The 27,085-nt window shown below is 55.8% G+C and overlaps 1 protein-coding gene across 1 annotated transcript; it reads left to right on the top strand.

Annotated features, from left to right (window-relative positions):
- Positions 1–8: 8 nt before the first annotated feature.
- TECR (trans-2,3-enoyl-CoA reductase) lies at positions 9–27,064 on the top strand. The gene is made up of 13 exons (XM_020916643.2): positions 9–155; positions 24,022–24,072; positions 24,756–24,807; positions 25,112–25,156; positions 25,251–25,354; positions 25,430–25,545; positions 25,628–25,733; positions 25,853–25,925; positions 26,022–26,065; positions 26,140–26,197; positions 26,281–26,369; positions 26,677–26,722; positions 26,809–27,064. Exons 1-13 carry the CDS (start codon positions 141–143, stop codon positions 26,934–26,936), a joined length of 927 nt encoding a protein of 308 aa, XP_020772302.1. The 5' UTR covers positions 9–140; the 3' UTR covers positions 26,937–27,064.
- Positions 27,065–27,085: the final 21 nt, after the last annotated feature.

Raw genomic sequence — 27,085 nt, 5'->3', positions numbered from 1 at the left:
GCGAGCGGCAGGGAGGGGCGGGGCGGATACGGATCCGCGGTTAGTCTCGCGCGGCGGTCGTCACCGCGTGAGGTACTCTGTGCTGTATCGCGCGCAGGTAGCAGGAGCAGCAGAAGCAGTAGCCGCCGTGCGGGGGAGCCATGAAGCACTATGAGGTAAGAAACGAGAAAACGGGGATTGAGCGACTGCCGCAGATCTATTTTTCTTTTTCGTGAGACAGTCGGACCCCGTTTTACGTCCTGACCCCAGAAGAGAGCTTACGGCGCAGGCGCAGTAAGCGCGCGTTGTGCCCAGGGCCACTCGTAAATCTCAGTGCGCAGGTGCGGGGTAGGTATTTATAATTCTGCAACCCTGGCTGTTTTGGGGATGCCTTTTCTTGGGGTCTCTGCAGGACCTGGGAAGCTTGCAGGTTCCTCGCAGCTTCCCCTGCGGGATGAATTGTAGACTTTGGCAGGGGAGGAACGAGGGTGTGGAACCCTTGCTCTCACTCTCAGGGTGTCTTGCACAAACCTTGCACCATGCCTCCGCCTCGGGCTTAGAAAGGGGCTTTGCAGTCAGTCCTCTCTGGCATGACCTTTGGACCCCTTCCCTCGCCCGGGACGGCCCCCCGAGCGGCTTAGGTGGTGAAGGAGGTGTAGCTGCAGTGCTGGCTGATCTTTGCTTTCTGTTAATCTAAGAGATAATCTCCGTCAAGCCCTGCGTGTCACCGAGGAGAAATCTCACACCCGCAGCCACTTTTGAGGTCCAGGGCTTCTGACTCCTAACTGGGGCCTCTTTTACCCTTAAAACGAAGTGTTCTAATGAACTTATCAACCTAGCTGATAATATAATATTAATAATTATTGCTGGCTTATAAGTAGCATTAAATGATAAACTAATTTATTATTAAAGTTCATAATAATAATTTAGAGAGTGTTACGTTTGTGCCAGTGAGAGTCTGTTACCTTGTTTTCTTAGCCTCACAGTCCTGTGAGGTAGGAGACTATTATTATTGTTGTTTTTGTAAATGAAGAAACAGTCTCAGAGATGTCAAATGACTTGCTCAGAAGTCCCCAGTTAGTTTGTAGTAAATGCAGGACAGACAGAAATTCAGGACTCCAGAGTGTCAGTTGCTAACCACTTTGCCATACTTGTCGCCAAATGAAAATTCGCCAGTTGAGAGACTTTTTTTTTCCCCTTCCCAAGTTTAAAAAAGTGTGTTAAAATACACATAAAATTTACCATCTTAATCATTTTTAAGGGTACAGTTCAGTGGCATTAAGTATGTTCACATTGTTGTGCCACTATAACCGCCATCTACATCCACCTCCAGAACTCTGTTCTTTTCATCTTGCATAACAGAAACTCTGTACCCATTAAACACTAACCCCCTTCTCTCCTCTGCCCAGCCCCTGGCTACTGTCATTCTACTTTCTGTCTGTTTGAATTTGATCATGTTAGGTGGTTCATATAAGTGTAAGGAGACAGTCTGATTTTTGTTTGCTAGTGAAATACCACTGCTTCTGCCCACTCCCTTTACTACTGCTACTGTTACTATTATTACTTTCTGTGGTAATTTACCCAGAATCTTTTGAAAACTTTAACCCAGAAGTCCTTAATGATTTTTGACGTGGCACAGAAATGAGGAGGTAGAAGTTAGTAATCTCTTATGCCTCATTCAGCTTTATGAGTGTAGAATGAAATTCTTCTAATACAGTTCTTCTAATACAGTTTTACCTTTCAAAGCCTATCTGTAATCCTGGAGAAAAAGCCACATTCAGTTTGAAAGATGGAGGATGGGAGATACATGTGGCCTTTTACAAAATGGAGTTAGTTTTGATAGTTGGCAGGCAGATAAGGTAGGCCCCTGAAGATCCTTGGGGTGGACACTTTTGTTCTGGAAGCTTGTCACAGCCTGAGGGTTATGGCTTGATCGGGAGGACACTCAAATCCCGTCCCTCCTGGAAGCAGAAGCTTCAAACCCACTGTTCAAAGTGACCTTGGAGGAAAAAAATAAAGTTGTTATATTTCCATGTTCTGTGTTATCATTCTCTGCTGACATTTGCCACGTAAGCACTGAGGTGGTAGCTCCAGGCTTTACTCTGTACAGGAGTAAACTATCTCTCAGCCGACTTTGCACATCAGGCTGATCAACTCTATTACAGGTATTTGTTGCAGATCAATAAAAATAGCAGAGATTCTTTCCTTCCCATTTAACACCTTGAGAAAGACTGTATTTCTCTTTGGGACTAAGCCTGTTCTTCCACATCTTCCACCTGCCCCTCTCCCCCACCCCCAAAGCAACCCCTAAAGCACTGGGTGATTAACACCCACCAGAAAGACCTTTTTGACTGGAAGAGAGACCTTGGAGATTATGAAGTGTAATTTACAAGAGATAGAGATGATGCTCAGAAAGGTGCGGGACTCACTCAGTGACACAGTGAAGTGAGTGAGGGTTGATATCTGATGTTTGAGGCAGGTAGGATTCCAGCTGGAGGAGTGATTTTTGCTGCTGTTTTGATAACTGTTTGCTGACACTGCCATTCTCTCTTCTGTGGTCCCAGAGGAAAATGCGACTCTTCAGTCGCCTCATTGAGAGGAGGCAGGTAGAATGGGTTACTCTTGGGTCTTCTCCCAAGCAAGTCTTTGGAAGGCGGAGCGGGCCTTGGGATTGTCTTGGGGTCAGAGCAAGGTCATCAAGGGAACTGCTTATCCAAAGCAGGAAATTTTTTCTTTTTTTTAAATTTTGTTTTGCCATTGCAGATGAGAGGTCCAAGTAATGATCCCAGTGGCAGCTCAGCTCTTACCTTGGAATCTGCTGATTCCTGGGAAGATGGGTCTGTCTCAGCTTCCTTGCATCTGGGTCACTGCTCATTTCCCATTGCTAGAGCCCCAGAGGCAAGGCAGCCTCTTTCTCCTGGGGTCCCTAATAGGATCTTCCATTTAGGGTCCCATTGAGGTCCCCGTTTAGAATCTTCTGCTCTTCCCCGCCTCCCCTCAAAAGGGTAGCTTTGTTGGTGCTCATCTTGTGAATAATATAATTCTTGCTTTAGCTTCTCCACAGGAGTAAGTATGTGAAAGTTTGGGAAGTAGAGTTCTGCTGAAGAGGCAATTGTTTGAGCCAGAGAACTGGGTAGAAAGGGGAAAGTGAAGAAGAATGTGGACCCATGTATAATGGTGTCAGAGGGTGCTTGGGCCTTGGACGGGCCTGGCTCTGCCACTCACTAAATAACTAACCTAGGGCAGATTACTTAATCTCTCTGAGCTCCTCAGAGCAAAATAATTGTGACAGCAAAGGCCAGTAATAACATTAAGAAATTGCTGGAACTACATTATAAGGGGTATTTATGAAAGAGGAGGTGCTGCACGCAGCACTGGTTCATTTATTTTGACTGTTGTGCATGATTTCCTCACATGAAAAGCAATTTAGTTTGATTTATTTGGTCTTAATAAATCTCCAGGCATCATGTTGAGTAGAAAAAAGCAAATAGCAAAAGGTTTTGTAAATTTTAAAAAAACATACCAAATGAGATTTATATGTGTTTTTTTGTGGATAGATAGCTCATTAAAGGATAAATTGTAATATGAGGTTAGAAATGTATGGGAATTACACAGTAAGAGGAACCATTGCTTGGGGAGGGATGGAAGGGGAGGAGAAGGCATAGGGAGGGCTTCAGCTATGTCTTTTTTTTTTTTTTTTTAAAGGAATCTGTTGTAGTAAATAGAGTAAAATATAAATATCTGTTTAACCTGGGAGGTGGGATCTTAAGTGTCTGCTGTCTTGTGTACTTTTTTCCTTCTGAATCCTTGGGTCCCTTTGGAGTAGAAGGTGAGGGATAATTTGGGTTTTTGTAGCCATTGAGCGCTGTGCTAACATGCGGGTTTCTGACTTCTGCACGTTAAATTTGGTGCCTGTTTGCGGGAAGGTATTGTGTTCTGATGGAAAAGGCAATGGCAACCCACTCCAGTACTGTTGCCTGGAAAATCCCATGAACAGAGGAGCCTTGTGGGCTGCCGTCTATGGGGTCGCACAGAGTCGCACATGACTGAAGTGATATAGCAGCAGCAGCAGCAGCATCATTGTGTTCTGAGATGGGGCCTGCTTGATCTCTTCACTCACACCCTGCTGTGTGCTGCATCCAGCAGCCCTTCAGAAAATGCATTTGGGATTGATTGTTTATTTACAGACAGGGTGGGAGCCCTGTTACGATCCCCCTCTTTCTGGGTCACTTTTTTTTTTTTTTTCTGGGTCACTTTTTTTTCCTTTTTATTTGGCTGTGCTGGGTCTTCATTGCTGCTCACAGACTTCTCTAGTTGCGGCGCACGGGCTTCTCATTGCAGTGGCTTCTCTTGTGGCAGACCACGGCTCTGCCTGTGTTTCAATAGCTGCAGCATGCGGGCTCAATGGGTGCTCCAACGTGTGTGAAATCTTCCTAGACCAGATATCAAACTTGTGTCCCCTGCATTGGCGGGTGGATTCTTTACCACTGAGCCACCAGGGAAGCCCCTGGGCTACTTTTTGTTGCTGGATACCAGGGGCAGGTCACATTTCTTGTGTCCTTGCCAAAACCCTGAGAGTTGGATACTCCTTCTTCCTCCGTTTTGTGGATGAAGAACCTGAGGCTCAGAAAGGTGAAGGAGCTTGTCCAAGGTCACATCGTGGTGGAGACAGGATCCAGACCTAGGTCTGTCTGTAGAAGAGCCAGAGCCACGGTAATGTTGGGGATGCTGGCATTGCTGGTAGTAACAGCCACCTGTGGTTACTGAGGCCTGTGAGCACCTGATCAGGTGGGCATCGGTGTTACTTAACAGGGAAGGACCCTGAGGCTCAGAGAAGTCAGTTAAGTTGCTCAAGGTCATGGAACCAGAAAGCAGTTTCTGTCCCTGTAACGATTCCCTGCTGATGCTAGTTCAGTTGGTGGCTGTGCTGTGCTGAGTACCCAGCATCCCTGGAGGGAGGATGCGAGGGGCCCTGTGAGCCTGTGTGGTCCTCCAACAGACAGCCCCTCTGCCCTCACACTGGATGGGCTGCCCCTTGGAGTTCCGGAGGTGAATTAGATTGGGATGGGGTAGCCTCAAAGCATGGTGAGCTCTCAGGACCTTTCTTGTGTTGGCGTGTGTCAGACCAGGAGCCTGTGGGGTTGGGGGTGGTTTTTAGGCTTTTCTATACTCTGCAGGCTCTGAGTAGGTGGTGATTCACATTGGCAATTCTCCTGGTGAACCCCTTTCTCTGGCCCTTAGAATTGTAGCTCTACACTTCAGCCACTCACCCCCTTGCTTCTTAGAATCTCATTGCCCCTAGAGCTCAGTGAGTTCTAGAAGTCTCAAATAAGGGGTGCTTCCCCCAAGCCACACAGTCAGGTCCCCTTTGGGTGGGGGGGTATCCTCCCTGGGAAGACAGAAAAGCCTACCAAGCTTTGGGTCAGAGTTAGGTTCAAATCCATAACTGCCCTGCACAAAGTATGGAGCCCATAGGTTCTGTAACCTCTCGAGCCACTTTTTTTATCTGTAAAATGGGGATCCTGGTGGGGGGTGTGCCCTCAGTGGCTGACTTTGGCTCCAATCTTCCCAACTTTGCCTTCAGGGACATCAGGTTGATAGCTTGAAATCAGCCGTGGTGGGGCAGAGTGGGTGGGCAGGGGTTGTATTTACACCATGGACTGAGGCAGATGCTACAGGTAGGCCCCTCCCTCTTCCCCAATCCCAAGTTACTCATGAGCTGCACACCGCTGGGCACAGTGGGCCCTATCTCACAGGTTATCCCTTCAAGGAATTACTGCTCTGGTGAGCATTAGATGGGTACAGCACAGCAGCTAACATTTAACTAGTTGGGCTGACCCACACCGTGACCCTAAGGGCTTCCCTTGTGGCTCAGAAGATAAGAGTCTGCCCGCAATGCGGGAGACGCGGGTTCGATCCCTGGGTCAGGAAGATCCTCTGGAGAAGGAAATGGCAACCCACTCCAGTACTCTTGCCTGGAAAATCCCATAGATGGAGGAGCCCGGTAGGCTACAGTCCATGGGGTCGCAAAGAGTCGGACACGACTGAGTGACTTCACTTCAATCTTCACACAGTGATACTGAGGCCCAAGAGGGAGGGGAGGCGGGGCCTGGGTGGAGGAGGCGGGGCTGAGGGGAGGAAGTGGGTGGGAAGAACCAAGTGGTAGGGGTGGCGGTGGGTGGGCGGCTGGGCGCAGGCTGGGACAGTTGTTGTAGAGACTGGTGAGGGGCTCAAGTGGGGGTGGGGAACCCTGAACCTAGCAGAGCCTCTTGAATAACTGGTTCCTGAGGAATGAGAAAGGTGGAGTTGACAGCCCTGAGTGTGTTAGCGTTGTTAATGCAGTTGAGTTTGGTTGGGGAGCCCTGTACTTCACTGACAGGCTTGGCCGGATGAAAAGGGCCCGGAGACCTTGGGCTGGTTGGTCAAGTTCAAGCTAGATCTTAACACCCTCCTGCTGATATTGACAGTGGCAGCTGAGAATGTTTTAATACCTGGCCACAGCCAGAGCATTGTGATGAAAGTCACTACTGATACAGTGCTCACTCTAAGTGCTTTTTATTTATCAACTCATTTACCCCTCAAAATGAACCTGTGAACTTGGTACTCTTATCCTTATTTGAGAGATGGGGAAACTGGGGCCCATAGTAGGGAAGCAGCGTGAATTCACAGCTGGTGAATGGCAGGGCCTGGATTCTACTAGACCCAAAGTGGGCTCTGCTGTGGGTGGGCCCAAGCGACCACGCACTGTGGAAGGAATAAAGTGTGGCTGAATGGCCATGCCCTTTAAAGGCAGGCCACCAGCTCTACCCTCAGGACAGTTACTTAACTGTCTTGGGACATTTCAGTTGTCTCATCTGTGAAGCCAGGATAAAGACAGCTGTCTTGGGACTTCCCTGGTGGTCCAGTGGGTAAGACTCCATGCTTCCAATTCAGGGGGCCCAGGTTCCATCTCTGGTCTGGAACTAGATCCTACCTGCTGTAACCAAAGATCATCAATCCCGTGTACTGCAATTAAGACCCAGAATGGCTAAATAAATAATTCCCCCCGCCCCCAAAAAGACGCCTGTCTCAGGGAGCCCCTGGTCCATCTGAAGTGCCAGCACATTGTCTGGTCCAGGGTCAAGGTCCAGATCATTAGGTGGTCAAGGACAGAGCTGTATCAGTGAGGCCACCTGGAATACTTTCTACATGTGTTCTCTCTAGAACATCTCCAGATGTGTTAATGAACAAGACCCAGCAGGCTCCTGGAGATGGAGTTGTGCCAAACAGTATGCCCAGATACGGAGGAAGAAGCCCAGAAGCCCATGATGTTTCTGATGTCACACACCCTGAAGCCACATTTTGGAATGAGCTGTTCTGTCCTTCTCTGTGGGAGGACTGTCAGTGAAGTCACAGCACAGTCAGAACCCACTTTCTAACATCGTGAGAAAGAACCATTCCAGGAAACAGGTGTCCAGAGTGGGCCTGGTACTCTAATGCCTGTCACAACCTCCTTCCTTACAGGCGCACCACTGTGTCTGTTCTTGGCCCTCCTGGCCATGTTCCTCACCCAGCAGCAGCCAGAGGGCCTCTGGGGAGGGGAGGATCGCAGCACCCGAAACACCCCCCTCAGAGCTTCTTGTCCTCCTCTGCCCCCTACTGCCTTCACTCATTGCTGGGCTGGTTTCATCTCGAACATCCACCGCCACATTCCTGCCTTGCACATAAGCCCTTCCCTTGGCCGGAAATTCTCTTCCGTCTGTTTTTCCCGTGCCTGCTTTCTTCTCGTTGAGAGCTTAGCTTCATTGTCATCATAGAGGCCTTCCTTGACTGTCCTGCTGGAGAAGGGCTGCTGCACCCTGTTCCTCTCCTCTGGCCCTCCCTGGGCTGTTGTGTTTTCATTTGGGAACTTGATGGTCCTCCTCCCTGGACAGAGTGAGCTCCGTGAGGGGAGGGGCACAGGTTGCTAGCAGCTCCTGCTGGTCTGGACACTTCTCCGTGGTGGGCTCCGATCACCTGTTCTCCAGCCTGTCTCCATTTTTTTTTTGCCCTTGGCTGTCCTGGGTCTTTGTTGGGGCACCTGGGCTCTCTAGATGCAGTGAGTGGGCTGGTTGCCCCGAGCCATGTGGTATCTTATTTTCTGAACCTAGGTCCTCGGCATCGGAAAGTGGATCCTTAACCACTGACCACCAGAGAAGTCCTCCATTGCCTATTTACTAGTGCATTCCTTCTGACAGTTTTTTTTCTTCTTTGTACCTATTGTGTGCCAGGAATACTGGACTGGAGGAACCTTCATCCTCTACCTTCAGGGTCTCTTCATCTAAGCCAAAGCCTTCTGGGAAGGGAGGAGCTCAGCTTGGGCAGAGGTCTGGAAGCCAGGCTGAGTGGTTGTGTGATGAGTGGTAAGGCTGATCAGGCCAGGCTTTGCAATGACATCTGTGGACTCACTGGTGATGGAGGTCCTTTTTCCTGTTGATATTACCCAAAAGCTTAACTTTCAGAGAGCAGTTTATTGAGTCCTTGGAGGGCGCTCCCACTGTGGTGTGTGTTATATAAATGTGTGAGAGTAGTGGTTCCTTATTACTGACAACTGTGTTGTGGGTGGTGTTGGGCACTCCCCACTCCCACTCCCAGTCCAGTGGTTAGAGACGGGCCAGGAGCCTCTCAGTCCTCTGGGGGATAAAGGGCCTCTCAGTAGCTTGTGGTGACTGGCAGGCTGGCACAGCCTTGCCCCTGTCCCTGCTCTAACCAGTCTCTTATGTAAGCAGAGCTCATGGGCCATTCAGGCAGCCCAGGAGACTGCAGAGTTTGTGCAGTCTCGGGGTCTTCTGAATTCTTGTTTCCCTCTTTAAAAGGACCAGGGAGCAATGGCTGAGGACCGTGCCCATTGTGTGAGGGGCCTGAGGGAAGGTGCCTGTCCTTTGGGTGAGACTGGGTCTTTCAAGCTGGTGGGGAGGGCAGTGGTAAACAATCTGCTTGCCAATCACACGGGAGACACAGGTTTGATTCCTGCATCGGGAACATCTCCTGGAGGAGGAAATGGCAACCCCCTCTGGTATTCTTGTCTGGAGAATCTCATGGACTGAGGAACCTGGTGGGCTACAGTCCATGGGATTGAAGAGTCAGACTGAGCACACACACATAGTTTAACCCTAGCATTTGGAACTTCATAGAGCAACTGGAAGCAGGTTGAACTAGAGGGGGTCCAAGAGCTGTAGCTTCTGGTCTTCTCGTTGGGAGCAGCTGTCTCCCAGGACACCTCAAGAAGCTAATCTAGAAGAAGAGGGGTGGGTTGGGGGAGTTGCCGAATTGATGCTTCTCAGGAGGTGCAGTTGGCAGAGCATGTCTCTGGTGGGGTGGTGGTGAGGGTAACAGCAGAATTCTTGGGAAGATACGTATAGCCTGAAACAGTGTGTTGCTGAGTCCACTCCAGAGAATCAGATCTCCTGCAGTCTCCTGGCTGGAGGTGGGATCCACAGAGGACAGGCTGGGGTTGAGCCGGGAAATCCCAGTGCTGGCCCAGATTCCGGAGACGTAGCTCTGCTCGTCCCATCCGTAGATCCTGTCATTCAGGTCTCAGCTTGAATGTCACTTCCTCCGAAAGGCTCCCTCTGACCCACCCAGGCCACACTTGTCACCTTCTCACCTCTTCTGTTTTGCTTGAAGTGGCACTTAACGCCTTCAGAGAGCTGTTTGTGTGAGGCTGTCCTCTGTCACCCCCACTGTGGAGCAACTGATTGTGTGCCTGCCTGTTAGAGACCCACGAGAACAGGCTGGGTGGGCTCAGGCAGTTAGCTGCATCGTCCACACCTCCCCCCAAACTGTCCCACACCCAGCGATCAGGAGGACCCTCCAGCTTGCGGAGTGCCTGGCGGTTCCCTGGAACTGGTGGCTTTAACTGAGAGCACTTGTAGCTCTGGTGCGTTAGCGTGGGCGCCTGCTTCTCTTGGTACTTTGGAACTTGGCCATTTCCGCCCCCCTGTTTTTGACTCCCAAGTTGCTTGAACCCTGAGTGTTCATTTAAGGATGACATGGGAATTCTACAGGAAGTGCTAACCATGACCGGCAGGCCCCAATAATGTTTCCTGCCAGGCTCCTCCAGGCGCCATCTGAGAAGTGGGCCCCGGAACTGTACACATTCTGAGCACCACATCCTGGCTCCCCAGGGGCCTTGGTGGATGGCAGCATTTCCTGTCTCTCCAGCTGGGCCTGGGAACCTGCACTATCCGAGGAGAGCGTGGAGAGGGGTGTCTGTGTGAAGACCCTGGGTCTCATTTCACTCTCTCTGCTGGAGCCGAGCTGGCCAAGCTCTGTGGGGTTGGGGGAGGCTCTGAGGGCCTTGACCTGTGAAGTTGCTCACAGGTAACACCGGACAGGGGGCAGACAACCGAGGGCGGCTTCCAGCACCCCTTTTGCAATAGCTGTAGCTGAGTATTTTCTCTTAAACCACCTTTCCCTTTATGGACATGGCTGGGCCTGTTCAATATTCCAGAAACCCTGCCCTCCTCCATCCGAGTCTTCTTTCACTTGTTAATTACTCTCCTCTCTTTGTGCCAGGATGTACATCTTTCCCCCTCAGCATTTTCATGTTCCTGAAGTTGGGATGCATCTTACGATTTGTATCTGTCCACCCATTTATCTAATGTTGTCATATGTGTCCCCCCTCAAAAAAAAAAAGACTTGGCAGCTTGTTTTGAATCAGTGACACTTCAGGACCCAGGAATTAGGGCGTCTTTCTCGGTGCTTGCCACCTTCATGCTCTTGTCGCTGTCAGCGCTTCCCCGCTTGTCCGAGCAACAAGAGGTTCCTTCTCAAACCAAACCAGGTTACAGCGCTCCAGCAGCTTCCCATCCCTGGACTCACACCTGGAGGGCTCGTCTCGGCCTCCACTCGGCCTGCTCCGCAGCTGCGTGCCTTTGAGTATACTGTGCTGCATCCAGTCTTCGGATGTTCCTGAGCCCTGCCAACTTGTGTGCTGCCCCAGGGCCTTTGCAGTTTCCTCTGGGAGCCTCATGCTGGCAATCACTTTGGCTCAAGCCGCACATCCTCAGAGAAGCCTTTCCTGACCACCTCCTGTGGCCCTCTGGGCTCCCTGCCCAGCTGTTTCCTTCCCAGCAGCTGGTTCATCCTGACCTCATGTTACGTAATAGAGTCTTTGCCCATGTTCCCCTTGAGCCCAGTGGGCTGGGGTGGGGAGGGGACGCTTGGCCATGGTATCCCAGCATCTGGGCCAGTGCCTGGCGTGCTGCACACAAGTCTTTCTGTTCATCATCGAGCCGAGCACCCTGCACAGGCCTGGTGCAGCGAGGGGCTCAGTCAGTGTTGTCTGAGCAGATGAACAGGAACTTCTCAACCAGCAGAAGGTGTTCTTGGGGGTTTGAGATAACCCTCCGTATGTAGTTGAGCCCTTTGCAGGTGTCTGTGTAGGAACCCCTTCCGAGCTCTGCCTGGGCATTGGACACAGCATCCAGGGCTCTGTGGCCTCTCTGGTCTGGGCCAGGCGTCTGCAAGGAGCCCAGGGAGCAGGATCGCTGGGGAGCAGGTGGCCGCAGCCACCCTGGGGCAGAGCCCTCTGGCTCGAGTACGGGAAGGTTTGATGGGCTTGCTTGGAGCTCCTCTGTGCCACGTATTGCCTGGGAGCTGGGCAGCCCCTGGGGCTGAGGCTGGACTGGGATACGGACTCTCTCACACCCTGACTGGGCAGTACCTGCTGTACTGCGTGTTCTTGGGGACCTGCGTGGGGCTGAGCAAGTGAGCAACGCCAGGCCCTGGGACCAGGTCACGAGTCACTGCTTTCAGAAAAACAGTGGAGTGGTGCCTAATGGTAGCTGGAAGACCTTACAGATATTTCTGAGACTAGGTCACCGTGAGACTTTGGGCCAGTAACTCAGAAGGAGTTCACAGAATTGGGGACTTTTTGCTTTAACAGGACCCTCTCTTTACTCATCTGCTTATTTATGTGAATATGGCTTCTTAGTGTTTACTTGAATAAAGAAATGTCAGAATAAAAGCTCTCTCTCATTCTAGCAATAAGAAATAGTCACCTTGGCTACATGAACTGATTGGGAAAATGGTACATCCATGCCATCTAGAGACACAGTGCTGATAACCTCCTGTTTATGGTTAATATTTAGTGACTTGTTGACAATTCATAGTTTATGTTTAGCTGATACTGTAATGATAACTTATCCTGAAGGATTTTCTCCTTACACTTAGAGCCTTAGGTCATGAAAATGTTTTAAAAAAATTTAATTTCAATTTGAGCAATAGATATGATGCCCAGTAATAACCTTCAATCAGGGACTTCCCTGGTGGTCCAGAGGTTAAGAATCAGCCCGCCATGCAGGGGACACAGGTTCGATTGCTGGTCTGGGAATATCCCACATGCCTTGGGGGCAAGGAAGCCTGTGTGCCGCAACTACTGAAGCGCTCTAGAGCCTGTGCTCCGCAACACGAGAAGCCGCTGCTGTGAGTAGTCTGAGAACCACCACGAAGCGTAGCCACTGTGCTCTGCAGCTGGAGATAACTGGTGAGTCACAACGAAGACCCAGCACAGCCAAAAAAACCACCTCACAGACCTTCAATCACGATCCTGTATTTGAATAAAATTCAATGCAGGAGGGTAGCAAACAGAATTCAACTTCAAGGCAAAAAAGGAGCAAATATAAAGGAGCTTGTTTATAGCCTTTTTTTTTTTTTTTTAAGTGGAATGATGGTAGATAGGAAGCTACTTAGGTATTTAGACCCTGGTGAGATTTAACAGAGCCCCATAAATTTTATATAGAATTTGCAATATCTGCAGTAGGCCGGAAATGACATCTTTTTGCAACTGTTCAAGCTCAGATGAAAAAGTATTGTCAACTTAAAATGTGTTGGGGGCTACATACAATGAGCAAAATTATATTAGGGATACGTGTGCATGCTCATTTAGTCATAGTCTGACTCTTTTGCGACCCCATGAACTGTAGCCTGCAAGGCTCCTATGTCCATGGGATTCTCCAGGCAAGAGTACTGGAGTGGGTTGCCATTTCCTCCTCCAGGGGATCTTCCCGACCCAGTGATTGAACCCATGTCTCCTGGGACTCCTGCATTGGCAGGCGGGTTCTTTACTCCTGAGCCACCTGGGAATCCCCATACATGACCAGAGAGTGTTCATAGAGCACCCAGTTTGCTCACAGATGGTTCTGTGTGATTACAGGAAGGAGGAGAGGTGTTTCTCAGTGAGCTGGATCTCTCTGGAGTGTTCAGTTAGCATTTCAGATTTAACATGTCCAAAACTGAGCCTGGATTCCCGCCCCAGCCACCCCAACCTCAGCCTGCATGTTTTGCTTGACTCCCACCACCACCCCCCACCCCCCCCACCCCCACCCCCTCGCCCCCGCCAGTTAACGGCAGTTCTAGTCTTCTCCTCACCAGGCCCCAGGCTGTTTGACCCGCCTCTTTCCCTCACTCCTTATGCACTGAACCAGCATATCCTGTATCTCTGCCTTGGGAATACCTGTGGAATATAACTGCTGCTTATGAGCCCTGCTGCCATCATGAGGTCCAGGCCAGGGATTGGCAGGCTCTACCTGGGAAGGGCCAGATGGTAAATGTTCTAGGCTTTTCTGGCCTTACAGCCTCTTGATGGCTTCTCAGCCCTGCGGCTGTCACAGAAGCAGCCCTGGACGAGCCGCCAGCCAGTGAGCGTGGCTGCGTCCCGCTGAGCCTTGTGGATACTGAAATTTGAATTTCATGGAATTCCCATGTGCCATGAAATAGGCTTCTGATTTTTTTCTTAACCACTTAAAAGTGTAGAAATCATCTTAGCTTGTACAAAAATAGGTGGTGTGCCAGAATTAACCTCTGGGCCATAGTTTGCTGGCCCCTTGGTTTAAGCCATCCTTTATCTTGATAACTTCCTATTGGTCTTCGGGTTCCATCCTTATTCCCCCATATATAGTCCAGAGGGATCTGTTAAGAACCTGTCAGGTCACATCCTTCCACTGCCCAGAACCCCCTATGGCTCCCACTTCAGTTAGAGTAGAAGCCACAGTCCTCACTGGGCCCGGGAGACCGTGCATGACCCATCACCTCCCGTCCTCACCTCCTTTCCTCCCCCCACCACCCCGGTCCCCAGCCACAGGAGCCTTGGCTCTTTGCTTAATTACACCGAGCAGGCGGCCCCTCGGGCCTTTGCACAGCGCGTTTCTCTGCGTGGAGGCTCTCCTCCAATCTCAACCGCCCTTTCCTTAACCACCTTCAGGCCTTGGCTCAACATCCTCCCAGGGAGATCTTTCTTGACCACTATGGAAACTGCCGGCTCCCTTCACCTGCCACTCCTTGTCCCATTTTATTTACTTTTTGACGCGCTGCGCAGCATGTAGGATCTTAGTTCCCTTACCAGGGATCAAACCCATGTCTCCTACAGTGGATGCATGGAGTCTAAACCTCTGGAAGCCAGGGAAGTCCCTGTAGCTATTCTATGGTCTGTGTTCCCTGCTAAAATGTCAGTTCCATATTGGCAAAGATTCCTGTCTCTCCTTCCAGGGCTGAACCCCCAGAGTCCCTAACAGTGCCTGGCATGTAGTAGGTATTTGGTTACTGTTCGTCACTGCTTATACAGTGGAGTAAGTCTGTGTCCTCACCTGGAAGAGGGGAATAATAGTAAAGGAGATCATTTGTGTCAGGACCTGCCTCCCCGCCTGCACGTTGTGAGTATATAGGAGGTGTTAGCTGTTGCTGCTGCTGTGGGCATTAAGGCCAGCCACGTGGGTCTCAGACTGGGTTGTCGCGCAAAACTGACCTGCCTGCTGCACCTGGGCTGGGCGTGCTGGGCGCAGGTCGGGAGTCAGCCTGGACGAGCGCCCTCTGCTGGTCAGCGTGTTGTCAGCCTGTGTCCACAGGGCTCAGCGTCTCCTCCTTCCAGCTGCCTGACCCAACAGCGCCTTCCTGCCAGAGGTGCAGAGAGACCAGATGTGATCACCAACCTTGACCTGGCCAGGGTGTGCAGGGTTGCAGATCTGGGCCGTCCTCCTGGGGTCTTGGGGCCGGGGACAGTTCTGGAGGAAGAGTATTGAGTTCTAAGGAGCAAAAACAGGTGGGGCCCTGCCCCTGGAGCCTGTAACTCCTGAGCCTCTGCTGCCTTGTCCGTAAAGTGGGGTGACAAGGCCAGCTCGAGCTGGTGGAGGCTGGGTGCTGGCACCCTGCTTGACAGCTGAGGGAGGGGGCAGAGACTGGGTAGGGAGCGACTGGGGGGGTTGGCTGAGAGTTTCGAGGGCATATCAGGCAGGCTGTCTGTCGTGATAAGGGTTTGGGGCATCGTCCAAAGGGCAGGAGCCTGTTGAGGACAGCAGCCCAGGGTGAGTTGGCTGCCTGCATCTGTCACTGGGAACTTTTGAAGCAGAGGTCCCTATTTTCTCATCTGCATTGTCCAGGTCAGGGCTTCATAGGTGGGCAGGGTTCAGGGCCACTAGGCCGGGCCCTTCGCCACATCTGCCATGGGGATGCTCTCTGTTAGGTCCTCTTACGAGCGTTCCCGTGTCAGGACGCAGGCAGGGACGCAGGCTGGTCTGACTGTGGCCTCTGCAGCACTGCCCCACCCCCATGGCAGTGGTTTTCCAAGCTCATTGGTGGCTTTAGTCTGTGGCAGAAAACTGCAGAACAGCTGCTGACGCTGCCTGCGCCCCTCTGGCTGGTGCTGGGGTGACAGGCCCTTTGCCCTTGGTGTGGCCTGGCTCAGCAGGGGCCCAGAGTCGAGCAGGCCAGCCTCCCAAGGACACTCCCTGGGGAGGTGACTTGTGCAGAATCCAGACCTCTGGAACTGAACGTTAGCAAGGAGCGGGGTGCCTTCCAGATAGTCAGGTCCAGGCTTTGTTCCCCCTTTCTTTCTTTATCATTTAGCCCTGTTCTCCAGAATGCAGGTGGTTTTTTTCTTTTTTTTTTTTGTGAGGGTGGGCAGTGGGATTCTTTGGGACCAAGTTGGCTGACTCTGACCTGGTTCTGTGCCTTAGGCAAGAGCGCCCCTTTTCCCAGCTCTGGTTTTCTGGGCTGCTTAGCTGGGGTTACAGTCTTCAGCGTACAGGCCCAGGTGATTGTGCAGGTAAAGATCTTGGCACAAGGTAAGCAGGCGTCTGATAGACCGTGCTAGAGGCGGCACTGCCAATGAAACGGGCCCTCACAGAGCAGGTCTGTCCAGGATAGCGCCCTCTGGAGGCCCCAGAGGCCTGTAACTGCCCAGGGAGGGGTCTGAGCCATGGGCACCAGTGGGCTGCTAGTCAAAGAGCGTGGTGGCCCTCTTGGGCCCCAGACCCAGAATCTCGCTGTGTTGGTCCAGCTCCTTCATCTTGGGCCTTCTGTGGTCATAGCAACCAGGTGGGGCACCTGGGCACCCAGAGAATGTCCTGCAAGGCTGGCTACTACTGGTCTATGGGGGGCTCCTCCAGCTTCTCCTGGCCTTGGATCCCAGAGCCCAGGGACATTGGCATTCAGACCCTGCTGTTAATCGTCCTGCCAGCAGGGGTGGGAGGCAGGAGCTGGCCGCTTGAGGCCCTGGGTGTGGGTGGTCAGTCTCTCTCTGACCTTCCTACCCTGGGTGACATTCCCCGCCTCCCCACTGCAGCACTCCAGGGAGGCTGTGCAGTGCCCCCAGGCACCTCGGAGAAACGGGGTCAAGAGCTGAAGCCCCTGGGGAGGGAGGTATTTCTGGCCCAGCAGGTGCAGCCTGTGCTGGCTTCCTGGCAGCTGAGCCCAGGTCTTCTCAGCTGCCCTGGCATGAGTAGTGTGACTTTGATATTTCTGGAAAGTGGAAGGGAGAGGGAGCTGAAAGTGCTGAGCTGCCGAGTCTAGGTGAACGTGTTCAAGACTCTGCATTAGTGAATGGGGTGCGCCGGTCCGGCCCATGCTGCTCAGGGCCAGGCCTCCATCCATCCTTTGAGTGTGGCTGCCCTTGTGCCCCCTGTGGGGCCTGTGGGTTCCAGGAGAGCCCAGGTCAGTGGCTGAGGGACCCATGGGGCCCTCTGCCCCTTTATCTGGAGTCTAGGCTGCATTGAGCAGGGCTTGCACCCACCACAGGCCTCTTGTACCCCAGCCTCGGGAGCCCCCCCCCAACCCCGACAGTCCTGCCCAGTGCAGGCACTGGCATCGGCTGGGCTGTGCCAGGCTGCCCAGCACAAGGTGGCCTGGTTGAAGGGCCCTTCTCTGGCAGACAGCCCCTGTGGGGTCCCCAAGAGCCTGCTTTAGACAGGGGGCCTGTGCCACTGCTGCCTGGGGGTCTCCCCAGGGCATGTGCCTGCTAGGGGCACAGCTCCAGAAGTCTGTGTGGTGGGCAGTCGGGTCAGTTCACTGCTGCATGAGCTGGGAGTGCCCCTTGGAACTCAGCTTCCTCATCTGTGAGATGGAGTTAATGGCGCCTGCTCCCTCAGCCGCCCTGGGGACTGTGAAGGGTGGTGAGGAGAGGTGTCTGGGTAGCCGCTGCAGTTCTCACCCACTCCTGTTGGGAGGGTTCCCCTGTAGGACACATGGAACCGGGCGGTGATGAGGGTGACCTGGAGTCCACGCTGACTCTCAGGCCTGGGCCCCTGGGTCTTGTTTCTATCCGGGAGGGGCCAGAGGAACACTGGGCCTGGCTGTGTTTATGAAAATGGGGAAACAGAAGCTGGAGTGGGGTCTGGCTTCTGGCTCGGGAGCCCTCCTGGGCATTGGTGCCTGGGCCGTGTGCCGCGCCGTGTGTGGCAGCTCCCACGGGTAAAGCAGCAGTTGCAGACTCTTCCAGCCCGGGCTTAGGTGGTGCCTCCCCTTCCTGCCACCCTCCTGCTTGGTGCTTCTCTCTTCTGAGGCCCAGGTCAGAACCTCAGAGTCCCTCCCCTCTCACCCCCACATCCAGACCCTCAGCACATCTGGTCACTTCCGTCCGTGGCCTGTCCACTTCTTATTCCCTCCATGGTCACCTCCCTGCTCCTGCTCCCATCGGTGCCTCTGCCCTGGTCTCCCACTTTGCAGGGGGTGCCTCTAAACAACTGAATCAGGTCACACCCCTCCCCTGCTCATAAACCCTCTATGGCTCCCACCTCCCTCAGTAATAGCCACAGTCCCTCCTGTGGCCCACACTGCCTGCGCCTTCCCTCCCCTGTTGTGATCAGGCCCCTCACTCCCCATTTGTGCCTTCCCGCTCTCCCCCTCCACACTCTGCTCCGACCACACCGGGTCTGCTGCTTGATGCATTATACTGGCTTTTGTTGCCTGTTATTGATCGGAGACAGATGAGTATCACATAACACGTCACCAGCCACAGGCGTTAGTTTCTGCACAAACCCCTCGGTCCGCAATGAGTTAAACATGCTGGTACAGTCTCGGCCTTTGCACTTGCTCTTCCCTCTGTCTGGAGCGCTTTTCTGTGTGGATGTGTGCGTGGTGTGTCCCCTCACTTCCACTGGCCGGCTTCCCCGCTCCCGACTCCCCCACCCCGCCTCCTTTCTCTGTTTTCCTCTACAACTCTTGGTTTAAAACATGCCACTATTGATCATCTGTCTCCCTGTCCCCTGCCCCCGCCAGAACGCATGCAGCTGCTGTGAAGGCAGGGATTCGGTTTTGGTCATGGCAGTGCCCGCGGGAAGTGGGGAGGCAGGAAAGGATATGTGAACGAAGGAATGAGCGTGAGGTAGTGGCTCCCCGGGGCCGCCTGGCTGGTGAGTGGGAGAACAGTGAGTGCACATTCTCCTGATCTCATCCTGCCCTGGGCGTAGGTACCCGGGTCGTTCACCTGGAGCTCCGGCTGCTGTGCTCACCCTTCCGGCCGCGGCCGCAAGGGGGCAGTGGAGAGCGCGGCAGCCTCCGCGGCTACTGTCTCCTGAGCACTGTTGATGAGCAGGACGCTTGCCGCCGCCCCGCCTCCGCCATCCGCACGTGTCTTGCTATTGTTAGGGTTCGGGCTCAATGTCGCCAGCTCCTCGCATCACCTCTCTGACCTTGGTGTGGTTGGGCCCCTTTGGGGTCATCGTCAGGTTTTGGAGAGAAGAGGCCTGGCACCCTGTGTGTCTGCCACTTGTATTTTGGGTGTATCGTTCTGATAACATTTACTTTTTTGAGAGTTATTCTAGACTGGACATGTTTGTGTGCTTCCTCAGGGAGGCCTTCCCTGACCACCCTGTCTGAAATGGCTGTCCTCCCCACTCCTGACCCCTCATTCTCTGTTTTCCCCTCATCTCTTGGTATAAAGTTTGCCACTGTTCTCTGTTTCTGCCCGCCCCCTGCCCCCCAGCACATACAAACTAGAATGGTGGTGGTTATTGCTTGTAAGTCTTAGAGTAACCCTGTGAGAAAGCAGGTGATGCCAGCCCATTTGGTAGCTGAGAAAATGGAGGCTCAGAGAGGTTGGGTAACTTGCCCAGCGCCACACAGCCCGAAAGTAGGTGAGTCTTCTTCACCTCAGAGCCTCCTTGTGAGGGGCTGCTGGGCCTGCGGTGCTGCCTGCAGGCAGGGTGTGTGGGGCCTGTCAGCGTGGAGCCCCTTCTATGTTGGGGGTGCTGGTGAAGAAAAATAGAGGGTTCCCTTGGAGCCAGAGCAGGCTCATTGCTGACCCTTTCCTACAGTCAGTGGTGCTCCAGAGCCTGGGAGCATTCTGGCCACCAGAATGCTGGGCCCCGCAGGGTCGCGGGAGCTGGGCGGTGGCCTGCAGGCCTCACAGAGGCTTCCTTGGAATGAGGCTAGGGAAAGCTCCCTGCAGCATCTCCTGCTCTGGGGTGCACTCCTCTGCTCTGGTGTCTGGTGTGGTGACAGAGGGGTGAGGGAAAGGCCTTGGCTCAGAGGCTGGTGGGGAAGGGGCTTTGAGCCCCACCTCCGTGACCTTGGGCGGGGGCCTTGCACAGGTGTTTCCGGAGCACAGCTCTCCCCAGGCTGTGTTCTAGGTGCCAGGGAAGGGCTGAGGGCAGGGCAGTCCCCGCCCCCTGGAGCTGACCATCCAGTGGGAGGCAGATGGTAAATGTCTGCGTTGCTATTTTAAGTTGATGGTCGGGAGGGATCTTGCTGAGGCGGCGCCGGAGAGCCTGGTGGGGTCTGGGGGAGAGTGGAGCCGGTACTGAGAGCTGCATGTGCAAAGGCCCCGTGCCTGTCCTGCTCTTGAGCCAGGTTTCCTCATCTGCCACGTGGGGATCACCCCGGGAGCCTTGCCTCCCTGAGGCTCTGGCCCTCCAGCTAGCTTGAAACAGGTGCTCAGGGAGTGGGTGCCCCTCCTTCTACAATGGCAGCCTGATCAGCGGCATCTGCCCATTTCCACGAAGGTGGGGAAAATGGTGGGCCCCACTGCCTGGCAGTGTCTCTGGGTACTCCCCTTGGGTGGGGCAAGTCTGCAGCCTCCCCCCGTCCCCACCCCTCCTGCAGGGTGGGCAGCACCCTGCCCCTTGCTCGATCCTCCCTTCCCACCAGCCCTGACCTTGTGCTCCCACAAGTCGCTGTTGGCTGGAGCCCAGAACCTGGGGCCTCTGAGCGAGAATTCCTCCCGGGCTGGGTGACGGCCATTGCTGAGCCTCTCCTGTGCTCCAGGCCAGACTCCTGCCCTGTCCTTGTCCTCTGTCTGGTCATTGTGCCCGAGGCTTTGGGGCCACACCCCTTGCCTACCCAGTGCCCAGACTTCAGGTCAGCCTGATGGGCTTTGTTTCATTCATCTTCAGGCTCTCACCCTGCTCCGTGTCCCCCCAGCCCCTTCCCTCCGTGGGGACAGGAGGAGATGCCCCCGCCCCCTTCAGGAACTTCTGCCACCCACTCCTCCTTGTCCCTCACCTGCCTTCTCCCTTGGCGGGGGCGTCCTGAGCCTGCTGCCTTCTCTTCTGTGCTCAGGATCTCTGCTCAGCAGCTGCCTGGGTCACCTCACCCCAGTCCTGGGCCCCCACCCAGGCTGGCTTCAGGCGCGGGCACAGGGGTGTGTATGTGACAAGCATGAGGGTGAGCGCATGCTTGGCACAGAGCAGAGGTGGGGGTGCAGTGGGGGGAACTCAGGGACTGAGGACTGGAAGCGCATGATGGGGTTCCCCACATTTAGGCCCTCAGTCTGCGTGGGGCAGGGTAGTGGGGAGCCTTTGCTGCTCCTTGCCTCTTTTCTTTTTCCGGGTAATTAGAACTGGTTTGTACGCCAACCCCCCCCCCAAAAAAAAAAAACAAACTACTTTGTTGAGGTGAATTTCACATAACATGCAGTTAACCATTAAAATGTAAGTGGTTCGGCAGCCTTCCGTACATGCAGTGTCAGGCAGCCTCCATCTCATTCCACAGCTTTCTCGTCACCGCAGGAGACAGGTCCCCGTTAGCTGGCGCCCCCCCTTCCCCTCCCTGGTCCCTGGCAGCCACTGTTCTGTCATGTGTCTGCTTCCGTTTACCTGTTCTGCACATTTCACAGGAACAGATGACCCCTGTGTGTCTGGCTTTTTTCACCTGGCATACATATGTGTGTGTGTGTGTGTGTGTGTATGTGTGTGTTTATGTATATTCTCCTACCTGGCTTTTAAACTTTAAAAATTTACCTTTCTTGAACTAATTATAGAGGCACAGACAGTTGCAAAATAGGTACCCGCCCTGCCAGAGCCTTGCAGACCTCTCTGGGGTGGAGGTTTGGGGACAGGACATGAGAAGGGAGGCCCCAACGAACCGCAGTGGCCCTGAGCTGGGACCGCCCCCCCTCCCCAGCAGGCCAGGGGCCTTGCGTGCTGCCCCCCGGGCGGGCTTACCTTCGCGAGGGCGCCGCTGCTCCTTGCAGGCTGGGTGCGGCCGCGGCGGTGGCAGTGGTGGTGGCAGCTGCAGCGGCGGCCGCTGGGCGGGGTGGCCCCTGTCCCCGCCGCCCCCTCCCGCCGTCCCGCTTCCTTTCCCAGCAGCCAGTCGGGGCTCCGACGGCCCACTGTCTCCTCCTGGGTCCTGGTCTGGTGCCCGGGTTGGGGGAGAGGGTAGGATTTCAGCCCTCCCCCAGCAGCTGGCCGGCCGGGAGAGGGGCTGGTTGTATTTTAAGCTGTTGAGTGGTTCAGCAGGAACTCGGAGGCCTGCTCTCCCAATAGACGCGGTGCAGCCGTCCTGCAGACCACACGGGTCCAGAAGACATGGGCACTGCCTGCTGGGGACCCAGCAACTATTAATATACCTGCAGCCCGCCCAGGGACCTGCTGTCATTGCCCTTTCTGGCACATTTCGCCCGTGCGTGCCCCTCCCCTCTCCTGGGAGTCCCCTGGGTGGGGCTAGATGCTTGGGGGTACTACCAGCCCCCTCCTCCTGGCCCTTCTGTCTGACTGTGTCATCTGTGTGACTCTGAGGCATTCAGTAACCTGCCCCAGGTGATGGCAGGCTCCTGCTCTAGCACAGTAAAAGGGACGTTGGCCAGCACTTCTTGGGCTCTGGACTCTCCTGCCCTCGGTCCGTGATGAGGGACAGGGAGCATGGATGGACACACAGGCCTACAGCCACCCCTGGCGGGCATGGGGAGCCGGGGTCAGAACCCAGGCCCGTCCTCTTTCCCTCTTTGCAGGCCCTCGGGGTCTCCTCACATCATGAGGTTTTGGGGTGCGTCTCGTCTGTCAGGCACCACGCCAGCCCCTCAAGGCACACACCTGCCTATCCGCCCCCAGGCGGGGGCTAAGAGAGAAGCCTGGAATCAGTCTTGTGTGTCTGCTGTGTCCCTGCCTCTCCTACTGGCAGTGGGGGGTGTGAGAGAGGAACCCTTTCCCTGGTGGGGAGGTCCCTGGGTGGGTGGGTGTGCCCTCAGAGAGCCTTGTCCAGGGCCCTGCCCTGGCTTCCAAGTTCTACTCCTTTTCTCCATGCTGCCTCCGATGAGGGTCTACCTGGTGGGAAGGGCCAACTTGGGGTCAGACCAGTCCTGCCTGCTATGTCCCCGTGTCTGATAAGATCCACATCAAGCCCTGCCCTGGGGCCCTCAGACCTTTGATGATGGGCTGGGGCCCCGCTAGGCCTCACTCCAGCTCCAAGTTCGCACCTTTCACTGCTGGCTGGGGTGCCTTCTCCTGCCTGCCTGCTTAGGATGGGTGGGTCAGACCCCCCTCAGAGCCCTGCCCCTCTCAGCATTGCCCCCACGCACCACTGCCTGTGGGTCAGAGACTGGGGCTGGGGGTGCCTGGGCTGTCTGCTCTGGGCTCTGGGTGCTCAGAGCCTGGACAACGATGCTGTGTTGGACTGACGTAGTGGTGGCCTTGAACAAGGCCTGGGTGGGCCTAATGGGAAGTAGGTGGAGAGGGGGGCTGGGGAGGTGGGGGCCGAGGTCTCAGGATTGGCTGGGGGTGCGTGCTGGAAGCTTCTCCGTCTCCAGACCCTTTCCATACTTAGAGTGAGGCTCTCTGCACCGGGAACCCCGGAATCTGTCACCTTCCCTGGGAACATGAACACACGAGGAAACTAATCCAGAGTGTCCCTTGCAGCTCAGAAGGGGAAATGGATGATCTATCTCACGGATTCTCAGAATAGCTGGGATTTCTCCAAGCCCAGGGAGCCCTGAGGGCTGCGCTGGGCCCTGGGCTGCCCGCTGACCTCTCCCCCTCCTCCTGGTGGACTGGCTCTTGCTCTGCACTGCGCTGGGAGCCGCTTCCGTGCCAGTCCTGGGCATCTCCCTTCCTGCCTTGCTGTTGAGGGTCCATGTCCACGGGAAAGCCTTACAGTTGGAGCCCCCCCAGGCTTGGGGGGGGGCTGCCCCCAGGCCCCCCCTCCCCAGGAGCTCTGTGGCGTGGCTCCTGGGGACTCCGTGTGGAGCAGTTTTATATTTAGCTGGGCCGTGGCTGCTGGGCCACTCAGGTTACATCTGCACAGAAGCTGGCAGTGCCAGGGCAGGCACGGGCTTCCTTCCAGCACCGCGGCAGAATTTGATCGCGCCGGCCCGGCCCAGAGCGCCTCGCGTGGGGAGGTCTGTGGTGGGGGCTGACGGCCGGCAGCTGGGGACTCTGGCCGCTGCGGGCAGAGCGGGGCGGCATGGACCTGAGCGTGAGCTTGGTGGCCCGGGACAGCAGCCAGGGCCTCGGCCCTGGCTTTGGACTCAACGGCCTCCCCCGGCCTACGCCCCCCAAAGCGACCAAGAAACCTAAAAAGGCCGTTCTCTTCTTTGAGGTGGAGATTCTGGACGCCAAGACCCGGGAGAAGCTGTGCTTCCTCGACAAGGTAGGACCGGCTGTGGCGCCAGCTTCGTGGGCCTGAGGGTGCTGGGCCTGGGACCCCTCCTTTCCTGGGCTCTTGGCCCCCAGGGAGATGGATGTGCCCCTCCACTTGTGTCCTGACACCCACCGCCTGCCCTTCAGGGTGTGCAGGACGGGTGTGTCCCTGGGCCTGCCCCTGCCACCCGGCCCCTTGGGGCAGAGCGCCCTGTTCCCTGGGTGTGGTCCGGAGCTGGCCTTATGGTGCATGAGGAGGCCGCGCAGCTTCAGTGGACCCTGCAGGGCTCTGGGGCCTGGGAGGGAGGTGGGGTCCTGAGACCTGCCCCTTTCTGAGGCCAGGCCAGGGACAGGGGTGGTCCCATCCCAGGGAGGTCTGCAACAAACTGAGGGCCTTCACTCTGGGAGGAGCTGTGGGTGGGGTGGAGAGGAGGGGCAAAGCAGGCTTGGCTTCTGTGCTCACACCATCTCCCAGCTGGTCCAGAGGCGTCCTGGCTGCCTGGTTAAAATGGCCTTCCAGTCTATGGCTGTGGTGTCGGTCAGATGGGTTGGGGGGCTTGGTCTCCAACCCTCCCCCTCCCATAGCAATTGCCTAGGACCTCAGGCCATCCCACCTGCCCGAGAGATCCTGGGCCCCCGGCCTTCCAAACTCCCCGCCACGGCTGACTTGTCCCCGGCCTGTGCTTCCCCCAGGTGGAGCCCCAAGCCACCATTGCCGAAATCAAGAACCTTTTCACCAAGACACGTAAGTCCAGGGCCCAGCCACACGGCCCCCCTGTGACCCCTCTGGGCAGAGGCCTCTAGGTGGGACCCCATCCTGCCTGCCTCTCCCTCAAGGGCCTGCAGAGATGCCCCTGGTGTGGCCCAAGCCTCTCCGGGCTGGCCTGGGGCCGTCGCCCCCGTGTGGCCACCGGCAGGAACGCCCTTGCAGGGCTTCCGGAAGGACAACATCCCGCTTTGCCTGCGCTTCCGGTCCGTGTCCCGGAGCCACACCCGGGCCCAGAGGAGCCCACCAGGCCGTGTGCCTTGACACCCCACTCTCCCTACAGACCCACAGTGGTACCCCGCCCGCCAGTCCCTCCGCCTGGACCCCAGTGAGTACAGCTGTCTGCTGGGCTGCCCCCGGGCTGCCGGGTGGCCGTGGGCGAAGGCCCAGCAGCCCCTGAGCCCCGGCCCGACTCTCCTCAGAGGGCAAGTCCCTGAAGGATGAGGATGTCCTGCAGAAGCTGCCCGTGGGCACCACGGCCACACTCTACTTCCGGGACCTGGGAGCCCAGATCAGCTGGGTGACGGTGAGTGCTGAGCCCTGCCCCCCTAGCAATCTCCCCTCCCCGCTGCCCCCAGGGTGACCACCCTCCCCTCCCCAGGTCTTCCTGACAGAGTACGCCGGACCCCTCTTCATCTACCTGCTCTTCTACTTCCGGGTGCCCTTCATCTACGGCCACAAATACGACTTCACGTCCAGTCGGCACACGGTGGTGCAGTGAGTGGGGCCAGCTGGGAGGAGGCGTGGGGGAGGGGGGCCCGCCAGACCCGCCCCCGCTGAGCTGGCTCCCCGCCCCCAGCCTCGCCTGCATCTGCCACTCATTCCACTACATCAAGCGCCTGCTGGAGACGCTCTTCGTGCACCGCTTCTCCCATGGCACCATGCCCTTGCGAAACATCTTTAAGGTGAGCCCCGAGCTGCCCATCAGTCCAGGTCCTTCAGCCCAGCCCAGCCCCGCCCTCCCTGGTCCCCCTCACCTGGGTCCCGCCCTCCACGGGGCCTCCATCCCGCCCCACTCTTTCAGAACTGCACCTACTACTGGGGCTTCGCTGCGTGGATGGCCTATTACATCAACCACCCTCTCTACACACCCCCCAGTAAGTGGCCGGGGACCTGCTCCCCCTGGGAACACCACCCCCTCCCCCCCCCCCGACTCTCCCCTCACGGGCCTCTCCTCTTGGCTTCCTTTTCAGCCTACGGAGCTCAGCAGGTTAAACTGGCGCTCGCCATCTTTGTGGTAAGCAGGCCAGGATGGACAGCAGGGATGGGGGAGTCTGGGGGCCTCTGAGCTGACCCGCCTTCTCTCGACAGATCTGCCAGCTCGGCAACTTCTCCATCCACATGGCTCTCCGGGACCTGCGGCCGGCTGGTGAGTGGCCGGCAGCGGGCAGGGGTGTGGTCACCGGAGCATGCCGGCCTGGGGGACTCACTGCTTCTGCCTTGTCCTCCCAGGGTCTAAGACCAGGAAGATCCCGTACCCCACCAAGAACCCCTTCACTTGGCTCTTCCTGCTGGTGTCCTGCCCCAACTACACCTATGAGGTGAGGGTCTGCCCTGGGCTTGGAGTCCCCTGGGGAGGGCTAGCTTTGGTGGGGGCTGCAGTGCCTGGCTCTGTAGCTGCTTTTGCAGTTTGAAGTTTAACATTTGGCGAGGGAGACTGTGGCCTTTTAGGGGCCTAGGGTGGGCGGTTGTCAGGCTGGCAGCCTCACCATGCAGCCCCCATTTCACTCCTGGCTGCTCCAGCACTGGAGGTCGGTTGCCATCCCCTTCCGAGAAAATGGCCCCGAGGGTGGGCGAGGCTTCAACAGAACACCCCTGCCCGCCCTCATCTGGCCTTTCTCCCCACAGGTGGGGTCCTGGATCGGCTTTGCCATCATGACGCAGTGTCTCCCAGGTGAGCCTGGCCCCATCCTTTCCGGGGGCCCCGTCTGTCCCGCAGCGTGCAGCCCGCTCCCCCTAACGCCCCTGTTCCCCCCACAGTGGCCCTCTTCTCCCTGGTGGGCTTCACCCAGATGACCATCTGGGCTAAAGGCAAGCACCGCAGCTACCTGAAGGAGTTCCGGGACTACCCGCCCCTGCGCATGCCCATTATCCCCTTCCTGCTCTGAACGGCGGCTCCCCACACCTGGGCTCAGCCAGGTCCGGCTCCCGTCCCGCCCCACACTGCTGGAGGAAGAGTGGGGACCACTGCTTTCCAGGGTCTGGAATAAAACCTGCCTGCCCGGCTGGACTCGGACTCGGCCATGTTTCTTTGGGG

The sequence above is a fragment of the Odocoileus virginianus genome, chromosome 3, assembly GCF_023699985.2.
Source record: "Odocoileus virginianus isolate 20LAN1187 ecotype Illinois chromosome 3, Ovbor_1.2, whole genome shotgun sequence".
In the NCBI taxonomy this organism is placed as follows: domain Eukaryota; kingdom Metazoa; phylum Chordata; class Mammalia; order Artiodactyla; family Cervidae; genus Odocoileus; species Odocoileus virginianus.
Note: the sequence above shows the minus strand (reverse complement) of the source record. Positions and strands in the feature narration are given on the sequence as shown.